This window comes from Haematobia irritans, chromosome 5 (genome assembly GCF_050003625.1).
Source record: "Haematobia irritans isolate KBUSLIRL chromosome 5, ASM5000362v1, whole genome shotgun sequence".
NCBI lineage: Eukaryota > Metazoa > Arthropoda > Insecta > Diptera > Muscidae > Haematobia > Haematobia irritans.
In genome coordinates, this window is record NC_134401.1 from 134,808,906 (window position 1) to 134,831,304 (window position 22,399).

A 22,399-nucleotide genomic window follows, 5' to 3' on the forward strand; every position below is an offset into this window, starting at 1 on the left:
GCTTCATTCTCTGGGAAGAAGATCTCATGAGAATAAAAATCGTCGACATTGCCAAGTTGAATTTTTAATACACGGTATTAGTTGACTATGAAGAATTTGTAGAATGAAATAAAAAATATAATTGGAATTATTTTAAAATAAATTGACATGGCATTGTCAATCGAGGCATTTTAACACAGAAAAAATAATTTTTTGTCTTCAATCACAAAATTAATTGATCCAATTAAGTTTTAATTGAAATTTCTTCAATCACAGAAATGATAGTATCAATCACCAACTTGAATTAGAAAATTAATTGATCCAATTAAAAATTCAATTGACACTATTAGTGATTGATATTTGTTTCAATTAAAAATACATTTTTAAATTTTTTTTAGAAATCAATGAAAATTTTAATTGGAAACATTTTGGTGATATTTTTTGAGGGAAAGATTTCACTTGTTTAATAATTGTCTCAAAAAAACCTAATGTCGGTGTTGAACATTGTTGTATTACTCTTCCAGCATTTCAAAGTTGGATTTTATCGCCCTTAACTGACGCCATAGCACCATCCGATGAGATATGGATGTTGTATACTATTTCTAAGAAATACACCCAAATTAATAAAATGTTGTCAGTGTCGGCGTCGGCCACTTATCAGAGAATGAAGCCGACCCATTTTTGTCGGCCGCTTAATGGCCGATATAAATTTGTCTATTCGGCGGAGGATTATCCACTATAAAATCAAACTGTGGTTCAGATAATGAAGTCGCCAATTTTAGTCGCCGCCGTCCAGTTTTTGCGAGTCGACGCCACCGCTGAATATTTCGACTCATCTCGATTGCAATTTAGCCGCCAATTAATCAAAAATATCGGTTTAAATCAGAAAAATATATTAATAATTGTCGTATTTTTGCCAAAATTTTTAACCTTTCACCCACAATCAATCAAATTCACGCTGCTATAATAATTGTGCAAAAATTTGAATGAAATATAAATTCGATTGTAAGTTTGGTTGTACAATTAATCTCATTACTATTGGATACAAATTGTATGAAATGCTAAAATAGTAATAAATATTTACTGCTCTGATTGTTTATGACACTGTTCCACTTTGAATTTCATGTTAAGGCCGGTACTCTGTTCGGTATTCGCGTTGAAACTCCATACAAAACCAAAAAATGCGAAAAATTTGCGAAATTTTTTCCATTTGTGATACTTTGTTTTTTCGTGTTGAAAAACTGACGTTTATAGCACGGCGCCATTTGCAATGTGAATTAAGAAATAATTTATTTATTAAAAACTATTTGTGCGGGTTTATAAATCAAACACGGACCATATTTTTGTTCCGAAACTATACCAAGGATCAAAGGAATAGCAGATCAATTGCCCAAGGAAAAATAAAATGTTATTTTGTAAAAACAAGCAACACCACCAACTTAATCCAATATCGCTCCCTGTAAAATAGCGCTCCAAGCTACCTAAAAAAACGCCGCTTTCTATGTGCGAAATAATGGTTTCCATAAAAATTTTTCGCAAGAATGAACATAGTACCGGCCTTTATTCGACGAATTAAGTTGCTATTGTGGATAGAAAAAAGTCACTTTATCAAATTGCAATCTGGCAACACCGATGCGCAGAGAATGAAGCCGACCCATTTTCGTCGGCGACGGCTAACACTGAATTTTTGCCTCCGGCGGCGGCGGCTTATCGTCTAAAGGCCGGTACTCTGTTCGGTTTTCGCGTTGAAACTCCATACAAAACCAAAAAATGCGAAAAATTTGCGAAATTTTTTCCATTTGTGATACTTTGTTTTTTCGTGTTGAAAAACTGACGTTTATAGCACGGCGCCATTTGCAATGTGAATTAAGAAATAATTTATTTATTAAAAACTATTTGTGCGGGTTTATAAATCAAACACGGACCATATTTTTGTTCCGAAACTATACAAAGGATCAAAGGAATAGCAGATCAATTGCCCAAGGAAAAATAAAATGTTATTTTGTAAAAACAAGCAACAACCACCAACTTAATCCAATATCGCTCCCTGTAAAATAGCGCTCCAAGCTACCTAAAAAAACGCCGCTTTCTATGTGCGAAATAATGGTTTCCATAAAAATTTTTCGCACGAATGAACATAGATAGTACCGGCCTTAAGCCAATACAAATGTGTCTATTGAATTGTCTAAATTTTTGCAGAATTGTTCCAGCAACTTAATATGATTGATTGTGTGTGGAATTTCCAACATTTTGGCAAAAAATACAAAAAATATTAATACATTTTTATGATATAAATCAATATTTTGGATTAAATGGCGGCTAAATTTGAGTCGACATATTCGGCGGCGGCTAAAATCAGCGGAGCAACTTTGCGGCTTCATTCTCTGCCGATGCAACTTGCACTGATGAGATGTTCAGGATAGTTCATAGAAATGTTGCATCTAGTACTAAAACAGACGGAAACAAATTAGTGTCAGTCCCCGTTGACAAAAATGGGACGGCTACAATCTCTGTTTCCAAGGATAATTGCCTATCTTTAGCTAAACTAAATTCTAACGACTTAAGGTGGGTATTAAGTTCGAATTAAGCCGGTAAAATAGCTAAAGTGAAAACTAAATCATTAAAAAAAGGCATAAAATTATACATATTTGTTGCAAATTTTATTATAACTTGATGGGGAATAGCCCAAAGCAAATTTTCACAAAGTTTGTATTCCTTAAAGTGGATTAATTAAGAAAAGTAATGTGGAAAAAATGGTGACTTTAGTGGCTAACCTCGAACTTAGTTAATACCCACCTTTAAGATGGGTATTAAGTACGAGTTTAGCAGCTAAAATCGCCATATTTTCACGATTACATTTCATTTTCATGAACATAAACTTTATGAAATGTTGCTTTGGGCAATTCCCCATCAAGTTATAATAAAATTTTCATCAAAGAGGTCTAATTTTACATCTTTTTACTGATTTATTTTGGTTGTAGCGGCTAACTCGAACTTATGCGCCGTCCAATTTATAAGTTTATCTGGACGGAATGTCTGTGTTTGAAAAGAATCTTGAAGTGTGGCCAATCGATACTAATTGTAGGCGGTGACTAAATATTCAAAATAAGTTAAAATCCCTTGGTTTGAGACCCTGAACTTAGTACTAAGCATCAGACAAAAATCGACCAGCTTCATTCCCTTTTCATGTGAACAAAGATAGTTGCCATATTACTAAACTTGCTCATTGCAAAATTTGTGAAAAAGATCTCGTTCGTTTAAATACTTTTTTAATGCAAACATGAAAATGTTCTATTACCATTCTGTATAAATAATATAAATTTGAAACAATTCCTAATTCATTTCTTTTTTAAAATACATTTACACTTCGAGATTTGCACATTGCGTTTCGTACTAGATGTTGTTATGTCGAATACCAAAAACGTCGTCCAAATAAAAATATAAAATGAACGGCACATTATTGATATAACCAGCGTCGCCATGTGTTTTATATAAATCCCCCAAAATTCGTCCAAATAAATCTACATTGTGAATGCCGCAATCTACCTTGGAATATAAATCTTGATTTTTGTAGATATGGCACTACCTGATTATTTAACATGCCTGTAAATACAAAAACTCATCATAAGAACTTCACATAATAAAACAACAATTATTTACCACTCTTGCTGTTACTAGTAGAAAATTTACTAGCTATTCATACAGAAATTTTCCATTGCAACTGCAAACAATATGTGTACACATACATATGCATTGGGGTTATGCCGCGTACACAATTGATGATTGTTATACAATGCGATGCCACATGCTTTTATTGTCAATACACACACGGTAATGCACTTAGGTTCCACTGAAAACACCACCAAATACCTCATGTAAAATCAACTCTGTCATACGAATGCTTGTTCTTCCTTTTCTTCTGGAAACAACAGCAAAGCGGGAGAAATATTCTCTGCTCCCGATTCATTCCGCCATTGCTTAATCGACCAATCACAAACAATTTTTCGCACACAACCATACATCTACGTGTACATATAGGCCAGATTGTGTTGTAGTGTTGGTTGACGGGGAGAATAAGAATTCAATATTCGCCCAATACAAGAAAAAATTATATTCATTCCTAGTTGCGCCGCCATTCGACAAATTTCAAGCAGTGAAGGTTTCCAAACGCCCGCCAGTTACTGGTACAAAAAATCAAATTAAATTTGACCAAGTCAACAACAAAAACTTGTGAAAACAAATAGAAAAAGTGAAAATTCATTAAATACAACAACAAAACCATGAGTTATCAAGCTGATGTCTTAAATGCTGCTCATTTGGAACTGCAGGGAGGCAATGGAGCTGAGCTACGACGTCCATTTGACCCCACTGCCCATGATTTGGAGTCCACATTCCGTTTGACACGTTTTGCTGATCTAAAGGGTCGAGGCTGCAAGGTACCCCAAGAGGTTTTGGGTAAATTAGTCTCGGCCTTGCAGCAGGATTACTCATTGCAAGATCAAGATGCTCAATTCATGAATATGGCCATACCACGTATTGGTATTGGTCTAGATTGTTCGGTAATACCATTGCGTCATGGTGGTCTGTGTCTGGTTCAAACCACTGACTTTTTCTATCCTATTGTGGATGATCCCTATATGATGGGTAAGATAGCATGTGCCAATGTCTTAAGTGACTTGTATGCCATGGGTGTAACCGATTGTGACAACATGCTAATGTTATTGGCTGTCAGTACAAAGATGACCGAAAAAGAGCGCGATGTTGTTATCCCCTTGATAATGCGAGGCTTTAAAGATTCTGCCTTGGAGGCTGGGACTACAGTGACGGGTGGACAAAGTGTTGTCAATCCCTGGTGCACCATTGGCGGAGTGGCCTCTACCATTTGCCAACCCAATGAATACATTGTTCCCGATAATGCTGTGGTGGGAGATGTTTTGGTTTTGACCAAACCTTTGGGTACACAGGTGGCCGTAAATGCCCATCAATGGCTGGACCAACCAGAACGGTGGAATCGCATTAAACTGGTCGTTTCTGAAGAAGATGTACGTAAAGCCTATCATCGTGCAATGAATTCCATGGCCCGTCTCAATCGCACAGCTGCCCGTTTAATGCACAAATACAATGCCCATGGTGCTACCGACATAACTGGATTTGGTCTTTTGGGTCATGCTCAAACACTCGCCTCCCACCAGAAGAAGGATGTCTCATTTGTCATTCACAATCTCCCGGTTATATCGAAGATGGCTGCTGTAGCCAAAGCCTGTGGTAATATGTTCCAATTGCTCCAAGGCCATTCAGCTGAAACCTCTGGAGGGCTACTCATCTGTTTGCCTCGTGAACAAGCCGCCGCCTACTGTAAGGATATTGAGAAACAAGAAGGCTATCAAGCCTGGATCATTGGCATTGTTGAGAAGGGCAACAAGACCGCTCGTATCATTGACAAACCCCGTGTCATTGAAGTGCCTGCCAAGGACTAAATTACAATTAAGAGCCTACAAAACACAGACCCGCCAAGAGTGAGTTGAAATAGATGTGCAAGGGACATGGTGTGGCCGCTGTTGCCAATGTTTGTAATTTTAAATGTATATCTCTATAATGTGTAAGCATACTTTTGCTCTATAACATAGATTCGATTCGATAAAACTAACAACGATTTCCTTCGCTTTCAGAATAATACACTACGATTAAGTTTCCTTTGTGTCTAAATAATCTCTAGTTTATTTTAAATTCTATTTTTCCCCCACTTGTACAACTAGAATTTCGTTTTTAAAAATAGTTTTTTTTTTACACTTAATTTAATGTTAATAACACATTTAGTATATAGTATTTCTTGAAGAATATGATACTTTGAAAGATATATTCTCTATTATAGGAACATCGATAGTCTGTAATGTTAAAAAGGTGTCTGTACATTCATGTACATATGGCACTAATTTATCCTTTACAACAACCAGTTAAAACTGAGGCACAAAAATATCGTAATATTACAGTAGTTTTTCTCCTCCGCATTTCATTTTACCCCCCGGAAAAAATAAGAAAACTTACAAAAATATTCTACTCTAACCATTATTAAAATTTTATTTTTCGAAAGACAATTACCATAGCACTTAATAATTTTACTTTTGCAATTTATATAGACGTACGTATCGTATGCATTTTAGTCTTTATCATAATAAACTCATGGAAAGATACTATTTTTTAAGAAAATGAATGATGAAATGGTGGTAAAGAAAAACATACAAATAAAAAATGGTCTTTATAACACTGAAAGAATGTGTTGAGTCCACTATAAGAAAAATATAAATATAACGACTTTTTATTAATAAACGGGGGAATTATCTACGATTTTAACTGATGGTAAAAGCGAAGGAAATTCAATTTCGGTTGGAATTTTATAAAGGTCAGAACAGTTTGGTAGAGGTTCCATGGAAGTTCTTGACCTTGCCCTCTCAAACCATATTAAAAAGCGCCGAATTATAGAGTTTTGACTATATGAAGTAACAACCCATATCTCATGTCAGAAACGAACACTTTCGTTCGACACTCCCATAGAATGGGAGTTTAAAACTTTGCCATTTAGTTGATAACGCATCGAAATATTGAAGAAGATATATTCATGGTCGTAGATCCTCCAGGAGTAACAATTTTTTTATTCGATCCGAATGAAATTTGGTACGTGGTGTCGGTATATCCTCTCTAATTACATTGCAAAATTGGCCAATAATTAAATATGTCGCCTCCTCCATATAAAAATCGATTAAAAACTAAACTACCATAGACTCCATATGGACTAACTTTAGTGGAAAATATTAAGAAGTTTTTAGATGCCTTTCCATTTGCAACCTGCTACCTCAATGCATGTAATTAGATTTTGGATGGCGGTCTTTATTAGAACTTTGTACACAATCCATGGTGAAGGTTATACAATATTCGGTCGTATATTATTGTTTGTTTGTATTAAATTCCGTTGTTTTGAAATTGTAGTCGAGCGAAAGCAATCGGTTCAGTTTTTAGAAATTTCCCGGTAATCTAAATCGGACCAGAAATTCGTGCCGTTGTCCGTCTGTCCAAGGCCGTATTCAGGGGGGGGGGGGGGATGAGGGGGATCAAACCCCCCCCGAAATGAATGAATATTTTTATATAAATAAATATATATTTTTAGCTGCATAGAAAAATCTTATCGAAGATGTTGAAGAAAAGCTGAGGTTTTATTTTGAAAAACGCTTACCTGTAAAAATAGCACAAATCATAGAATACTAGTTGAAAAGCCCGTCAAACGACGGTCGAAAAAAACAAATTGTTTTTGTTCTAGCACCACAAATTTCATTTAAAGAAAATAAAATTTTGACAAAATTTTCTATATAAATAAAATTTTGCAAAAATTTTCTATAGAAATAAAATTTAGCAAAAAGATTCTATAGAAAAAAAATTTTGCAAAATTTTTTCTATAGAAATAAAATTTTGCAAAAATTTCCTATAAAAATAACATTTTTACAAAATTTTCAATTGAAATAAAATTTTGACAAAATTTTCTATAAAAATAAAATTTTGCAAAAATTCTATATAGATTATCAAGAGACTGAATTTTAAAGAAAAAAATAATATTGACAAAATTTTCTATATAAATAAAATTTTGCAAAAATTTTCTATAGAAATAAAATTTAGCAAAAAGATTCTATAGAAAAAAAATTTTGCAAAATTTTTTCTATAGAAATAAAATTTTGCAAAAATTTCCTATAGAAATAAAATTTTTACAAAATTTTCAATTGAAATAAAATTTTGACAAAATTTTCTATAAAAATAAAATTTTGCAAAAATTCTATATAGATTGTCAAGAGACTGAATTTTAAAGAAAATATAATTTTGACAAAATTTTCTATATAAATAAAATTTTGCAAAAATTTCCTATAAAAATAACATTTTTACAAAATTTTCAATTGAAATAAAATTTTGACAAAATTTTCTATAAAAATAAAATTTTGCAAAAATTCTATATAGATTATCAAGAGACTGAATTTTAAAGAAAAAAATAATATTGACAAAATTTTCTATATAAATAAAATTTTGCAAAAATTTTCTATAGAAATAAAATTTAGCAAAAAGATTCTATAGAAAAAAAATTTTGCAAAATTTTTTCTATAGAAATAAAATTTTGCAAAAATTTCCTATAGAAATAAAATTTGTACAAAATTTTCAATTGAAATAAAATTTTGACAAAATTTTCTATAAAAATAAAATTTTGCAAAAATTCTATATAGATTGTCAAGAGACTGAATTTTAAAGAAAATATAATTTTGACAAAATTTTCTATATAAATAAAATTTTGCAAAAATTGTCTATAGAAATAAAATTTTGCAAAAAAATTCTATAGAAAAAAAATTTTGCAAAATTTTATCTATAGAAATAAAATTTTGCAAAAATTTCCTATAGAAATAAAATTTTTACAAAATTTTCAATTGAAATAAAATTTTGACAAAATGTTCTATAAAAATAAAATTTTGCAAAAATTCTATATAGAAATAAAATTTTGACAAAATTTTCTACCGAAATAAAAAATCGATAATATAGAATCGCATTCTTTTTATACCCTCCACCATAGGATGGGGGTATATTAACTTTGTCATTCCGTTTGTAACACATCGAAATATTGCTCTAAGACCCCGTAAAGTATGTATATTCTGGGTCGTGGTGAAATTCTGAGTCGATCTGAGCATGTCCGTCCGTCCGTCTGTTGAAATCACGCTAACTTCAGAAAGAAACAAACTATCGACTTGAAACTTGGCACAAGTAGTTGTTATTCATGTAGGTCGGACGGTATTGCAAAAGGGCCATATCGGTCCACTTTTACGTATAGCCCCCATATAAACGGACCCCCAAATTTGGCTTGCGATTGCTCTAAAAGAAGCTGATCCGGCTGAAATTTGGTACATGGTATTGGTATATGTTCTCTAATGACCATGCACAAATTGGTCCACATCGGTCCTTAATTATATATAGCCCCCATATAAACCAATCCCCCGATTTGGCTTGCGGAGCCTCTAAGAAACGAAAATTTCATCCGATCCGGCTGAAATTTGGTACATGGTGTTGGTATATGTTCTCTTATGACCATGCAAAAATTGGTCCATATCGGTCCATAATTATATATAGCCTCATATAAATCGATTCCCAGATTTGTCCTACGGAGCCTCTTGGAGGAGAAAAATTCATCCGATTCGGTTGAAATTTGGAACATGGTGTTAGAATGTCGTCTCTAACAAACACGCAAGAATTGGTCCATATCGGTCCATATTGGTCCATACCGCTAATATCCATGCAAAAATTGGTCCATATCGGTCTATAGTTATATATAGCCGATCCCCAATCACACAAAAATTGGTCCATATCGGTTCATATTCATGGTTTGCCACTCGATACAAAAATAATTTACCAAAATTTTATTTTTATGGAAAACATTGTCAAAATGTTATTTCTATAGAAAATTTTGTAAAAATTTTATTTCTATAGAAAATTTTGTCAAAATTTTATTTCTATAGAAAATTTTGTCAAAATTTTATTTTTGTAGAAAATTTTGTAAAAATTTTTTTCTATAGAAAATTTTGTCAAAATTTTATTCCTATAGAAAATTTTTTCCAAATTTTATTTCTATCGAAATTTTTTTCCAATTTTACTTCTATAGAAAATGTCAAAATTTTATTTTGTCAAAATTTTATTTCTATAGAAACTTTAAACTTAATTATATACGTATTTAATCGGCCTTTTTTAGTTTAATATATACTACGTATGGACTACCTTGGAATTTAGAAGACGGTGTTAGGAAGTTTTAAGATACTTTGCCATCGGCAAGTGTTACCGCAACCCAAGTAATTCGATTGTGGATGACAGTCTTCAGTAAAAGTTTCTACGCAATCCATGGTGGAGGGTACATAAGCTTCGGCCTGGCCGAACTTACGGCCGTATATACTTGTTTCGACTAAAACTTTCTTGAAGTTCAATAAAATCCTGTTTTTGACTATCGTGTCTGTTCTGGTACACACATGTACAATTTTCGTGTGGTGTCACACTTAAAAGGTGTTCTGGCCAACACTATACACCGTCATAGACCTGAAAAATGTACACGAACATTTCTTTTGTGTAGGCTTAGTGTACAGCCATCGTATGCAAAGTTAGAAGTTTTAATAACAAATAAATAACAGATTCTGAAACTTTAATATGTTTTTTATAAATATTTTCAAATATTATTGGGAAAGTCACTTATATATGGCAGAAACCACGATTTTAAAAATCCACCTAAAATTTGAACCGAAATTTCGTCTGATTGGTGTATAAATTTTGGGGTTGTTTTAATCAGCTGATTTTCAGTGTGTTCGAAAGTATAATGTTGCCACAATTCTTAAAAGTTAACACAAAAAAGTTTTAAGCAAAATTATCTTTGATTTTTGTGAATACTATCCGCTTTCCTAAACAAATGAAAGGTCTTTTTGAAAATATAAGGTAATTAAATTATAACTTTTACAAAATCAATGGGCTAAGAAAAGTGAATTTTACCAAATTTATTGCATGAAAAATATGGCATCTTCAATTCTGCAAAGTGTTCTTGGTGCACAATTCACTGAGCAAATTAAAAAAAAACTAACGCCGCCAATATCTTTCTGCACATGGAGGCCGCCACGATAGAGCATTTGTTTGCAACATTATTGTAAATATTTAAGCAATACAAATGAGAAAAACCTTAACAGAATAGTTAATTATGCCCACTATAATTAAATTTCCTTTAATGTATGGATGTTAAAAACTGTTTGACCAAAACCAAAATAAAAACTTCTCCGCCGTCAAAAACAAAAACGAGAACGACACGGCGATCGTTTGTTCATGAGTAACATAGAGGAGGGATAGAAAAAAACAAATCAAAACAGATTTGAAGCATCACGCAATTGTCTCCTTTTTCTTGATAAATTGCTCTTGTCCTTACATTATTCACTGCTAACAAAAATCCGGCAGGCATTTTATGGCTTTGAGTTACGCACTTACTTTTAATTTTTTATGTTTATACCGGCAAAATATGTTTTGTTTATAATTTCTGTCTGCAAATAATATGGCTTGCAGAAAAAATCAGCTGTCACATTTTTCGATTAAAAGTCCGAAAAAATCGTTCACACGTGTGACTCAGAACAACTAACTTTGTGTGTGGTGTGTAGAAAGTGTATAGTGTGGTGCACAATGCGGTGTGACCCAGAACAGACATGTATGTCTTTTACAAAATCGAGATTTTCTTCCCACATGAACATGTCTGTTTTGCCATAGTTGTAAAAGACTATTAGCAAATAAGGTTGATAAAGACTTTCTCAAAATATTAAAATATTTTGTTAAAACTATTGTACCATAAATCTGATATCGACTCAAAAATGTCTACACAAAAGGTACTAAATCATTCGCGGGGGTACTACGGTACTGAACGGGGTGAAAAAGGTTTGAAAAAAGTACTATAGTACTGCATTTTCCATCCCTGCATTTACTACGTGCTCATCCGAACGTTAATTTTCAACAAAGAAGAGATTAAAGACGTATCTTAGAAATTCGACTAGCGAGAGCAGACTCAAAGGATTGGCATTAATGTCGGTTCATCGCCGAATAAATGTGCCGACTGAAGAAGTCATTGATTTATTTGCTGCCCTAAAAGCCCGTCGGCTCAATTTAATATTATAAAAATATTGTATATATACCTATGCATAAATAAAATTTTCTACACATGAGATTATATGAATATTTTTTTTTTAAGTTGAACCCCCCCCGAATTAAAATCCTGGCTACGGCCTTGCGTCTGTCTATTGATTCCCCTTTTGTCGGCAAACACTTCAAACATTGAATATTGGTCTCAGACTAGAAGTGTTCAATAACGCTCACGATTTTAATCAGGCTCATGTTTTCAGATACGTCTCTAAGGTAAATTACTTATAAAATTATTCGTGAGTCACGGTAGTTTTCTTGAGTCCAAGACATTTTTGTGCGTGAGTACAAATTTTCTTTTCGTGAGTGTGCGTGAGCATGACTCCTACCAAACAATATCGTGCATGAGTAAGATTTTTCAGTCTTGAGTATGCGAGAGCGTGAGTAAAATATTGCTCCCGTGCACACCTCTATCTCAGACCCCATGAAATCAAATCAACTTTTGATCGTATAAATATGCTGTAGGGGGCATATCGGACTACCTCATAACCGATCGCCGGGTTTGACCCTGAATGCCATGGGTCAAACCATATAATCGTGCCCACGACTGCCCTGAGACAAACGCAATGGAACGCTGGAATCCCAAATTTGACTTCTTGATCGTTTTCATTGGTTTCTAATAAGCCCACCATGGATGTAGCTAAAAAGGGGGAGGGACACACTGCCCTAATAAATTCTCTGTTTATATAGTTAGAGGGACTACATATAAAACTTCGCCCTCTAGACACTCAAGCAGTCAATGCGGTTGACGCGAACATCTCAATTGCATTTCGACATGTTTTAATGTAATTAGTGGAAACACACCCTTACAGAATTAAATCAAGTGATCGATATATATCAAATTATTTAACTTACCGAACCATTTTTGGTAATATTTCCAATTTAACCAAAAAAATTTATTTTGTTCTCTTCAAGAGTAAAACCGGGAAGTGCGAAAGTACATAAAAACAAGTATATACAGCAGTAAGTTCGGCCGGGCCGAATCTTAAATACCCACCACCATGAACCAAATATTAGGGTTTCCTTTGAAATTTCAGGAGGGCTTGAGGACTTGAGGACACAACCCGAAGATAAATTTAAAGATTTCACCTATGAGGACTATATCAGATTCTGGATTTATAAGAACCATTTTTGTTTGAGGTTTAGAGGAATCATTAACATCTCTTGTAAGTGTGCAAGAAAATTATAAAATAACGTCTTGATTTGAAATCTTAAATCTGTAGAAGTAAAATCTGGAAATTTTACATTGAGTTTCAAGCAATTTTCATGATCAGTGCGCCTTCTACACCCTCAAGAAATGAAGTCGGTCTATATGGAGGCATTACCAAATGGACCGATAAAAACTTAATCCGATACACGTTTTTGTGAGCCTAAAATACCAGAATATTTACAATTTCAGGCATATCAGATAAAAACTACGGTTTCTAGAAACCCAAGGAGTTAAATCAAGGGATCGTTCTTATGGGGGCTATACTAAAATATGGACCGATACTCACCATTTTCGGCACACCTCTTTGTGACCCGAAAATACCTCTAGATTTCCAATTTCAGGCAAATAGGATAAAAACTTCGGATTCTAGAAGCCCAAGACCCCAAATCGGGAGATCGGTCTATATGGGGGCTATACCAAAATATGGATCGATACTCACAATTTTTGGCGCACGTATTTGTGGTCCTACAATACCTCTAGATTTCCAATTTCAGGTAAATTGAATAAAAACTGCGGTTTCTATAAGCCCAAGAAGTAAAATCGGGAGATCGGTCTATATGGGAGCTATACCAAAATATGGATGGATACTCACCATTTTCGGCACACCTCTTTATGGTCCTAAAATACCTCTAGATTTCCAATTTCAGACAAATTGGATAAAAACTACGGTTTCTATAAGCCCAAGACCCCAAATCGGGAGATCGGTCTATATGGGGGCTATACCAAAATATGGACCGATACTCACAATTTTTGGCGCACGTATTTGTGGTCCTACAATACCTCTAGATTTCCAATTTCAGGTAAATTGAATAAAAACTGCGGTTTCTATAAGCCCAAGAAGTAAAATCGGGAGATCGGTCTATATGGGGGCTATACCAAAATATGGACCGATACTCACAATTTTTGGCACACATATTTGTGGTCCTACAATACCTCTAGATTTCCAATTTCAGGTAAATTGAATAAAAACTGCGTTTTCTATAAGCCCAAGAAGTAAAATCGGGAGATCGGTCTATATGGGGGCTATACCAAAATATGGACCGATACTCACAATTTTTGGCACACGTATTTGTGGTCCTACAATACCTCTAGATTTCAAATTTCAGGTAAATTGAATAAAAACTGAGGTTTCTATAAGCCCAAGAAGTAAAATCGGGAGATCGGTCTATATGGGGGCTATACCAAAACGTGGACCGATACTCACCATTTTTGGGACATCTCTTTATGGTCATAAAATACCTCCAGATTTTAAATTTCAGGCAAATTGGATAAAAACTACGATTTCTATAAGCCCAAGTCCCCAAATCGGGAGGTCGGTTTATATGGGGACTATATCAAAACCTGGACCGATATAGCCCATCTTCGAACTTGACCTGCCTGCAGACCAAAGACGAGCTTGTGCAAAATTTCAGCACGATTGCTTCATTATTGAAGTCTGTAGCGTGATTACAACAGACAGACAGACAGACAGACAGACAGACAGACAGACGGACAGACGGACATCGTTATATCGTCTTAGAATTTCTCCCTGATCAAGAATATATATACTTTATATAGTCGGAAATCGATATTTCGATGCGTTACAAACGGAATGACAAACTTATTATACCCCCGTCACCATTCTATGGTGGTGGGTATAATTAAGGTTTAGAGCTCATTCTCTTCAGTAATTCATTTTAATTATTCCATTTTTGAAGGCTGGTATTGAAAGCTGACGGTCAAACTGATGACTTACAGACAGGAAATCTGATTTGTTTTAAGTTGGGGATTTAAAATTGCTTACCAAAATAAAACATTTGTGGAAATTATGCATAATTATGCACTCAGAAGGAAATAATAGAAAATTAATGGTGTGTGAATTATTCAGTCGTTATTTGTAAAAAAAAAAACAGCATTTTCATTTATTCGTTTAATCCAATCCACCTCAGTAATGCTGGTGTCATTTCTGAGGGTTTCAAAGCTTCTCTAAGTGGTTTCACTGCAATGTGGCTCGGCTATAAAAAGGAGCTTAACATCGAATCGGGCAGCACTCACTGATAAGAGAGAAGTTCACCAATGTGGTATCACAATGGACTGAATAGTCTAAGTGAGCCTGATACATCGGGCTGCCACCTAACCTAACCTAACCTAATCCAATAAAGCGAATGGATTCTCTAGCAGAGATGCAGAGAATCCATTGCCGTAAATTGGACCATAAGACTCCATTAACTTATTACCTACGGTATTACATTTTGGTAGAAGGTAATTTTTTATGATATCCCTTCAGCCTATAATATTGTACACACAAAAAAAGTTTACATGGATCCAAAGATTTTAAATTTCACTTAAGTATTTTGTTATTTATTACAGGTCAAAGACGCGGTTTCAATATACGGCCGATAGTTCGGCCAGACCGAATCTTATGTACCCTCCACCATGGATTGTGTCCAATGCTCTACTATAGAGTGTCATCAACAATCGAATTACTCGGGTTGTGGTGACTGTTGCCGATGACAAGGTATGTTAAAATTTCGTTACATTGTTTCTAAATTGTATATATTCGTCCGTAGTCTAGGTTATGAGTCTATGTGGGATAAAAAGCAAATTAAATACCTATTAAGCCCCTTTAGTTCTTGATTGGTTTATATGGTGGAGTCGGTATGTATATAATTTTGAAAAAAAATTTATTTCTATAAAAAATTTTGTCAAAATTCTATTTCTATAGAAAATTTTGTCAAAATACTATTTCTATAGAAAATGTTGACAAGATTTTTTTATAGAAATGAAATTTTGACAAAATTTTCTATAGTATAGACTATTTTGTTAAAATTTTATTTTTATAGAAAATTTTGTCAAAATTTTATTTCTATAGAAAGTTTCGTCAACATTTCATTTCTATAGAAAGTTTTGTCAACATTTTATTTCTATAAAAAATTTGTTAAAATTTTATTTCTATAGGAAATTTTATTTCTATAGAAAGTTTTGTCAAAATTTTATTTCTATAGAAAATTGTGTCAAAATTGTATTTTTATAGAAAATTTGGTCAAAATTTTATTTCTATAGAAAATTTTGTCCAAATTTTATTTCTATAGAAAATTTTGTCCAAATTTTATTTCTGTAGAAAATTTTGTCAAAATTTTATTTCTATAGAAAGTTTTGTCAAACTTTTATTTCTATAGAAAATTTTGTGGTTCATTGTTGGGTTTAATGAACTGCCTGAATTTATTCTGATAATTGGTTGATAGTTTTGCTGCAAGTAGAGGATGCTGATGAGGAATGTGGTAATTCCGAAACGTGCGTCCATCCAACCATCTTGCAGTCTATAGGGCTTTGCACAAATAAATTTGACAAACATTATTTTCCTCTGTTGGTTAAGCTACACTTGTAGTTTAGTCATTGCATGGTTTTAAGCTGAAATCAAGAAACAACAACAATTTTATTTCTATAGAAAATATTGTAAAAATTTTATTTCTATAGGAAATTTTGTCAAAATTTTATTTCTATAGAAAATTTTGTCAAAATTTTATTTCTATAGAAAATTTTGTCAAAATCTTATTTCTATAGAAATTGTTTTCAAAATTTTATTCTATAGACCATTTTGTCGAAATTCTATTACTATAGAAAATTTTGTCCATATTTTATTTCTATAGAAAATTTTGTCAACATTTTATTTCTATAGAAAATTTTGTCAAAATTTTATTTCTATAGAAAATTTGTTAAATTTTATTTCTATAAAAAAATTGTGAAGTACATCTTAGTTGGAGAGGAATATTTTACCAAATCTACCAAAACAGAAACAATTCTACCAATCTACCAAACAGAAAAGAATCTACCATTTTTAGTAGAATTCTACCAACTGTGGCAACTGTGTCCATAAGTCAAATCTGGGGAACGATTTATTTGGGAACAATAGGGAGCCACCGTGGCATAATAATGGTAACCATTACCCGCCCACCTTGCATACAATGGGTAGTAGTTTCAAACTCAGTTACGATCAAACAAAAAAAGTTTTTCAGCGATGGTGTCACCCGTCAAAAATGCTGCTGACATTACTGAGTGTTTTAAGGCTTCTTTAAGTGGTTTCACCGTAATGTGCAATGACATTCAGACTCTGCTAGAAAAAGTGTTTACCTCAATGACAAGGGGCCTCTGTAATTGAGGTAAACATAGAATCGGGCAGCACTTCATTGATAAAGGAGAAGTTCACCACTTGTGGCATCACAATGGAGGGAATAGTCTAAATGAGCCTGATATAACAGGTTGCCACTACATCTAACCTAACCTATGGAGACAATTCCTAAAAAGTGGTCCGATATGGACCATTTGTCATAACATCCGACCTACTTCATTAGAACTAGTTGTGGTAAGTTTCAAGTCGATAGCTTGTTTCGTTCGGAAGTGATTTCAACAGACGGACATCGCCGTATATGCGTATCAATTGATTAATTAAAAGTTATTTTAAACAAATTTGTCTTTAATAACTGTATTTAGTGGACAACAAGAAAAGTCGATTTTGACCAACACACAAATGCACTTATCCAACGTTTTTCAATAAACATAAATAAAGGGTGATTCTTTTGAGGTTAGGATTTTCATGCATTAGTATTTGACAGATCACGTGGGATTTCAGACATGGTGTCAAAGAGAAAGATTCTCAGTATGCTTTGACATTTCATCATGAATAGACTTACTAACGAGCCACAACGTCGAATTTTCAGTGAATGGGCCCTAGAAAAGTTGGCAGAAAATCCGCTTTTTTATCGACAAATTTTGTTCAGCGATGAGGCTCATTTCTGGTTGAATGGCTACGTAAATAAGCAAAATTGCCGCATTTGGAGTGAAGAGCAACCAGAAGCCGTTCAAGAACTGCCCATGCATCCCGAAAAATGCACTGTTTGGTGTGGTTTGTACGCTGGTGGAATCATTGGACCGTATTTTTTCAAAGATGCTGTTGGACGCAACGTTACGGTGAATGGCGATCGCTATCGTTCGATGCTAACAAACTTTTTGTTGCCAAAAATGGAAGAACTGAACTTGGTTGACATGTGGTTTCAACAAGATGGCGCTACATGCCACACAGCTCGCGATTCTATGGCCATTTTGAGGGAAAACTTCGGAGAACAATTCATCTCAAGAAATGGACCGGTAAGTTGGCCACCAAGATCATGCGATTTGACGCCTTTAGACTATTTTTTGTGGGGCTACGTCAAGTCTAAAGTCTACAGAAATAAGCCAGCAACTATTCCAGCTTTGGAAGACAACATTTCCGAAGAAATTCGGGCTATTCCGGCCGAAATGCTCGAAAAAGTTGCCCAAAATTGGACTTTCCGAATGGACCACCTAAGACGCAGCCGCGGTCAACATTTAAATGAAATTATCTTCAAAAAGTAAATGTCATGGACCAATCTAACGTTTCAAATAAAGAACCGATGAGATTTTGCAAATTTTATGCGTTTTTTTTTAAAAAAAGTTATCAAGCTCTTAACAAATCACCCTTTAGATAGTCAATCAAATTTTTAGATTACAAAAGGGGTACTTCAGCTCTTTTCGTTTTCTATTGACAAAAAGTAGATTGTCGAAAAGTTTTTACAAAAGAAAAATGTCCCAAAGATGGTCCCTATGCTCCCAATAAGGATCATTGGTAATGGACTTCAAAGTCATCAATATTAAATTCCATAATCATCAACATAAAATGATCGACTAAGCCACTAATCGCATTCTGCCAAACAAATGTTAAATAAATCCTCAATGACTCCTATTCGAATTTCCTTAATCCCAAAATGCGCACTATCGACATTAAATGCTTTTCAAAATTGACAGATCAACTTTATCCTTTGACAAAGAACCCTAATCGATTACAATAAACCCTATTTCAATCCAATGTTTTATTCTATTTGTTTTCTGTTGTTTTATGTTTCCGACAAAGATGTCACCAACTATTGACCAAGATAAGTTAAAATGTACCTACTTGAAGATTATTTACATATGAAATCATTTGAGGAACTATTTTGTACTCGAAACTGGTATGCATGCCTGCTTGCATGCATGAGTCGTTTGTATTCCATGAAATGAATATGTCATCACACTACAAGTGGTAAAATTAGACGACGCCACCTTTCAATTTCCTCCAGCTTGAATGGAGTGGGGAAACCTGCTCAACGTTTGACGGTTATTCAACCAAATAAAAATTACAAATATGTTCAATGAGTAGGAGGTGGGTATTCACTCTGTCAGCCAGCCTAAAATGACAGTGATTATTAGTTCTAAGCAATTCAAGTTATTACAAAAAGCACTCGGCCATAGTAAACTAAAACAAACAAACAAATAAATATTACTTCATCAATAACAAACACCCACGTTGATTTTCGTTTTCTTGAATAAAATAAAATTTTGACAAAAGCACACATAAATAAAAAATGAGATTTTAGTAAATCAAATACTATACGGTAGTGCAGATGTTAACAACAAACAAATGTATGGTAACAGCTTAAAGGCCGGAAAGCCATACAAACAGTGTTGCCAATTTGGTGCTTTTAGCACCAAATTTAGTGCTTTTTGATTTCTAAAAAGCACCAAATTGCCTTTTTGGTGCCTTTTCAAAAAAAGCACCAACTTGGTGCTTTCTGGCATTTTCATTTAGTGCTTTTGGTGCTTTTTATACCCTCCACCATAGGATGGGGGTATATTAACTTTGTCATTCCGTTTGTAACACATCGAAATATTGCTCTAAGACCCCATAAAGTATATATATTCTGCGTCGTGGTGAAATTCTGAGTCGATCGGAGCATGTCCGTCCGTCCGTCCGTCCGTCCGTCTGTTGAAATCACGCTAACTTCCGAACGAAACAAGCTATCGACTTGAAACTTGGCACAAGTAGTTGTTATTGACGTAGATCGGATGGTATTGCAAATGGGGCATATCGGTCTACTTTTACGTATAGACCCCATATAAACGGACCCCCAAATTTGGCTTGCGATTGCTCTAAGAGAAGCAAATTTCATCCGATCCGGCTGAAATTTGGTACATGGTGTTAGTATATGGTCTCTAACAACCATGCAGAAATTGGTCCATATCGGTCCATAATTACATATAGCCCCCATATAAACCGATCCCCCGATTTGGCTTGCGGAGCCTCTAAGAGAACCAAATCCGATCTGGCTGAAATTTGGTACATGGTATTAGTATATGGTCTCTAACAATCATGCAAAAATTGGTCCACATCGGTCCATAATCATATATAGCCCCCATATAAACCGATCCCCAGATTTGGCTTGCGGAGCCTCTAAGAGAATCAAATTTCATCCGATCCGGCTGAAATTTGGTACATTGTGTTAGTATATTGTCTCTAACAACCATGCTAAAATTGGTCCATATTATATATAGCCCCCATATAAGCCGATCCCCAGATTTGACCTCCGGAGCCTCTTAGAGGAGCAAAATTCATCCGATCCGGTTGAAATTGGGTACGTGGTGTTAATATATGACCTCAAACACCCATGCAAAAATTGGTCGACATCGGTCCATAATTATATATAGCCCCCATATAAACCGATCCCTAGATTTGACCTCCGGAGTCCCTTAGAAGAGCAAAATTCATCCGATTCGGTTGAAATTTGCAACGTGGTATTAGTATAAGGCCGCTAATAATCATGCCAAAATTGGTCCATATCGGTCTAGAGTTATATATAGGCGATTCCCAATCACACAAAAATTGGTCCTTATCGGTTCATAATCATGGTTGCCGCGTGAGCCAAAAATAATCTACCAAATTTTAGTTTCTACGCAATTCATGGTGGAGGGTACATAAGCTTCGGAACATTCGGCCGTATATGCTTGTTTTATTTTGAACAGTATTAAGTTTAATTGATACAAAAATTTTGATTAGACTTTCAAGAGCCGAAAAAACTCAAAATTTATTGCCAAATATAGAATTTGATTGTTATGAAGTTGGTATTGATTATTTGTTAATTAATATTGTTATTTAGGGTATTCTGTAGGAAAGTCGAGCGATGAGTGTCGAATTTTTGAATTTGGTAAAGATGTCATTAAAAACGTTTGTATTAGATTCAGAAAAGCACGCACAACTGAAATAAGCAATGGACTCCTTCCATATATTAATATTTTGAAAGTTGAAAAACATCACTGATCAAAATGAATTGGACGAAAGCATCAAAACTGATCAAAGTGTATACTTGAATAGCGGTTCATAATGGTGAGTACTAAGTTCGATTTTTGCCGCTAATGTGAAAACTATATCAGTAAACAAGGCATAAAATTATGCATATTTGCTGCAAATTTTATTAGAACTTGATGGGGAATAGCCAAAAGCAAATTTTCACAAAGTTTGTATTCCTTAAAATGAATTACTTAAGAAAAGTAATTATGAAAAATGGTAATTTTAGCAGCTAAACTCGATCTTAATACCCACGTTAACTTCTTAAAATTCAATTCACAAAAGTTGTATAGCGTTTAATTTTCGATTTTGTGGTGGAAGGTGGTTTGTTAGAATTTATAATATATTTTTGGTGCTTTTTGGCCTTGAGGAGTTGGCAACACTGCATACAAAACCAATTTAAATGATTGTAGAAAACATAAGAGAACGCAAGAGAGTTTTTGTTTATGTTAAACATATAAAAGAGAATTTAACAAGTGCTCTGGTGGGAGCAATGCTCTTTGAAGATTTCAAGCCAATCTCTTGATAAGGAATAGTGATCAGGATCAAAATGATGTCTTTTTTTTAATCGTTTTTAAAATGTGGAAAAATCGATGTTTAATTTTTTTTAATTTTAAAATATTGATTTTCTCAGAAAAAGTCAACTTATTCAAAATTTGGAGAAGTCAACTTTTTAACTTTTCAAAATATGGAAAAATCAATGTGATGTTTTTAATTTTTTAAACATAGATAAATTTGACGTGGAATTTGGAAAAATCAATATTTAATTTTTTTAAAAATATATATTTTCTCAGAAAAGTGAACTTTTTCAAAATTTGGGAAAGTAAAATTTTGAACTTTTTAAAATATGACAAAATCAATGTAATTTTTAATTTTATAATGTTACCCTTCATTCGACTTTAAACTTTTAAAAATGTGGAAAAATCAATGTTAATTTTTTTTTAATTCTAAAAATATTGACTTTCAAAGAAAAAATCAAAATTTTTACAATTAGGAAAAAACAACTTTTGAAATTTTTAAACTTAGATAAAATCAATGTTTGATCTTTTTAATTTGTTCATCAAAGATAACACTAAAAGGGTCTAATAAATAATAATAATTGTGATTTCCGTATGTCTAAATAATTAAAGGGGAGGAGGTGGATCATATGGAAAATAAAGAAACTCTCTATGACTCTAAAAAATTCAGTATTCCAAATTTTTCCAAAATCGCTTAAAAATTGCGACTTCACGGCACTCTAAAATAAAATCTGGATCAATATGGACTCTCTTTTCTTATATCGGTTTCGAAAACATAACAAGGAATTGGAAATAATTCCAGAAAATGAATCT

General features: G+C 33.7%; 1 protein-coding gene and 1 long non-coding RNA gene across 2 annotated transcripts; one reads left to right on the top strand and one right to left on the bottom strand.

Moving 5' to 3' along the window:
* Positions 1 to 3,231: 3,231 nt before the first annotated feature.
* LOC142238124 (uncharacterized) lies at positions 3,232 to 3,841 on the bottom strand. Its single transcript, XR_012722656.1, has 2 exons — positions 3,640 to 3,841; positions 3,232 to 3,582 (listed from the first exon to the last, which is right to left on the bottom strand). It is a non-coding gene; the product is annotated as an uncharacterized LOC142238124 (long non-coding RNA).
* A 136-nt stretch (positions 3,842 to 3,977) lies between these two features.
* Positions 3,978 to 6,277, top strand: Sps1 (inactive selenide, water dikinase). Its single transcript, XM_075309672.1, has one exon. It carries the CDS (start codon positions 4,260 to 4,262, stop codon positions 5,454 to 5,456), a length of 1,197 nt encoding a protein of 398 aa, XP_075165787.1. The 5' UTR covers positions 3,978 to 4,259; the 3' UTR covers positions 5,457 to 6,277.
* Positions 6,278 to 22,399: the final 16,122 nt, after the last annotated feature.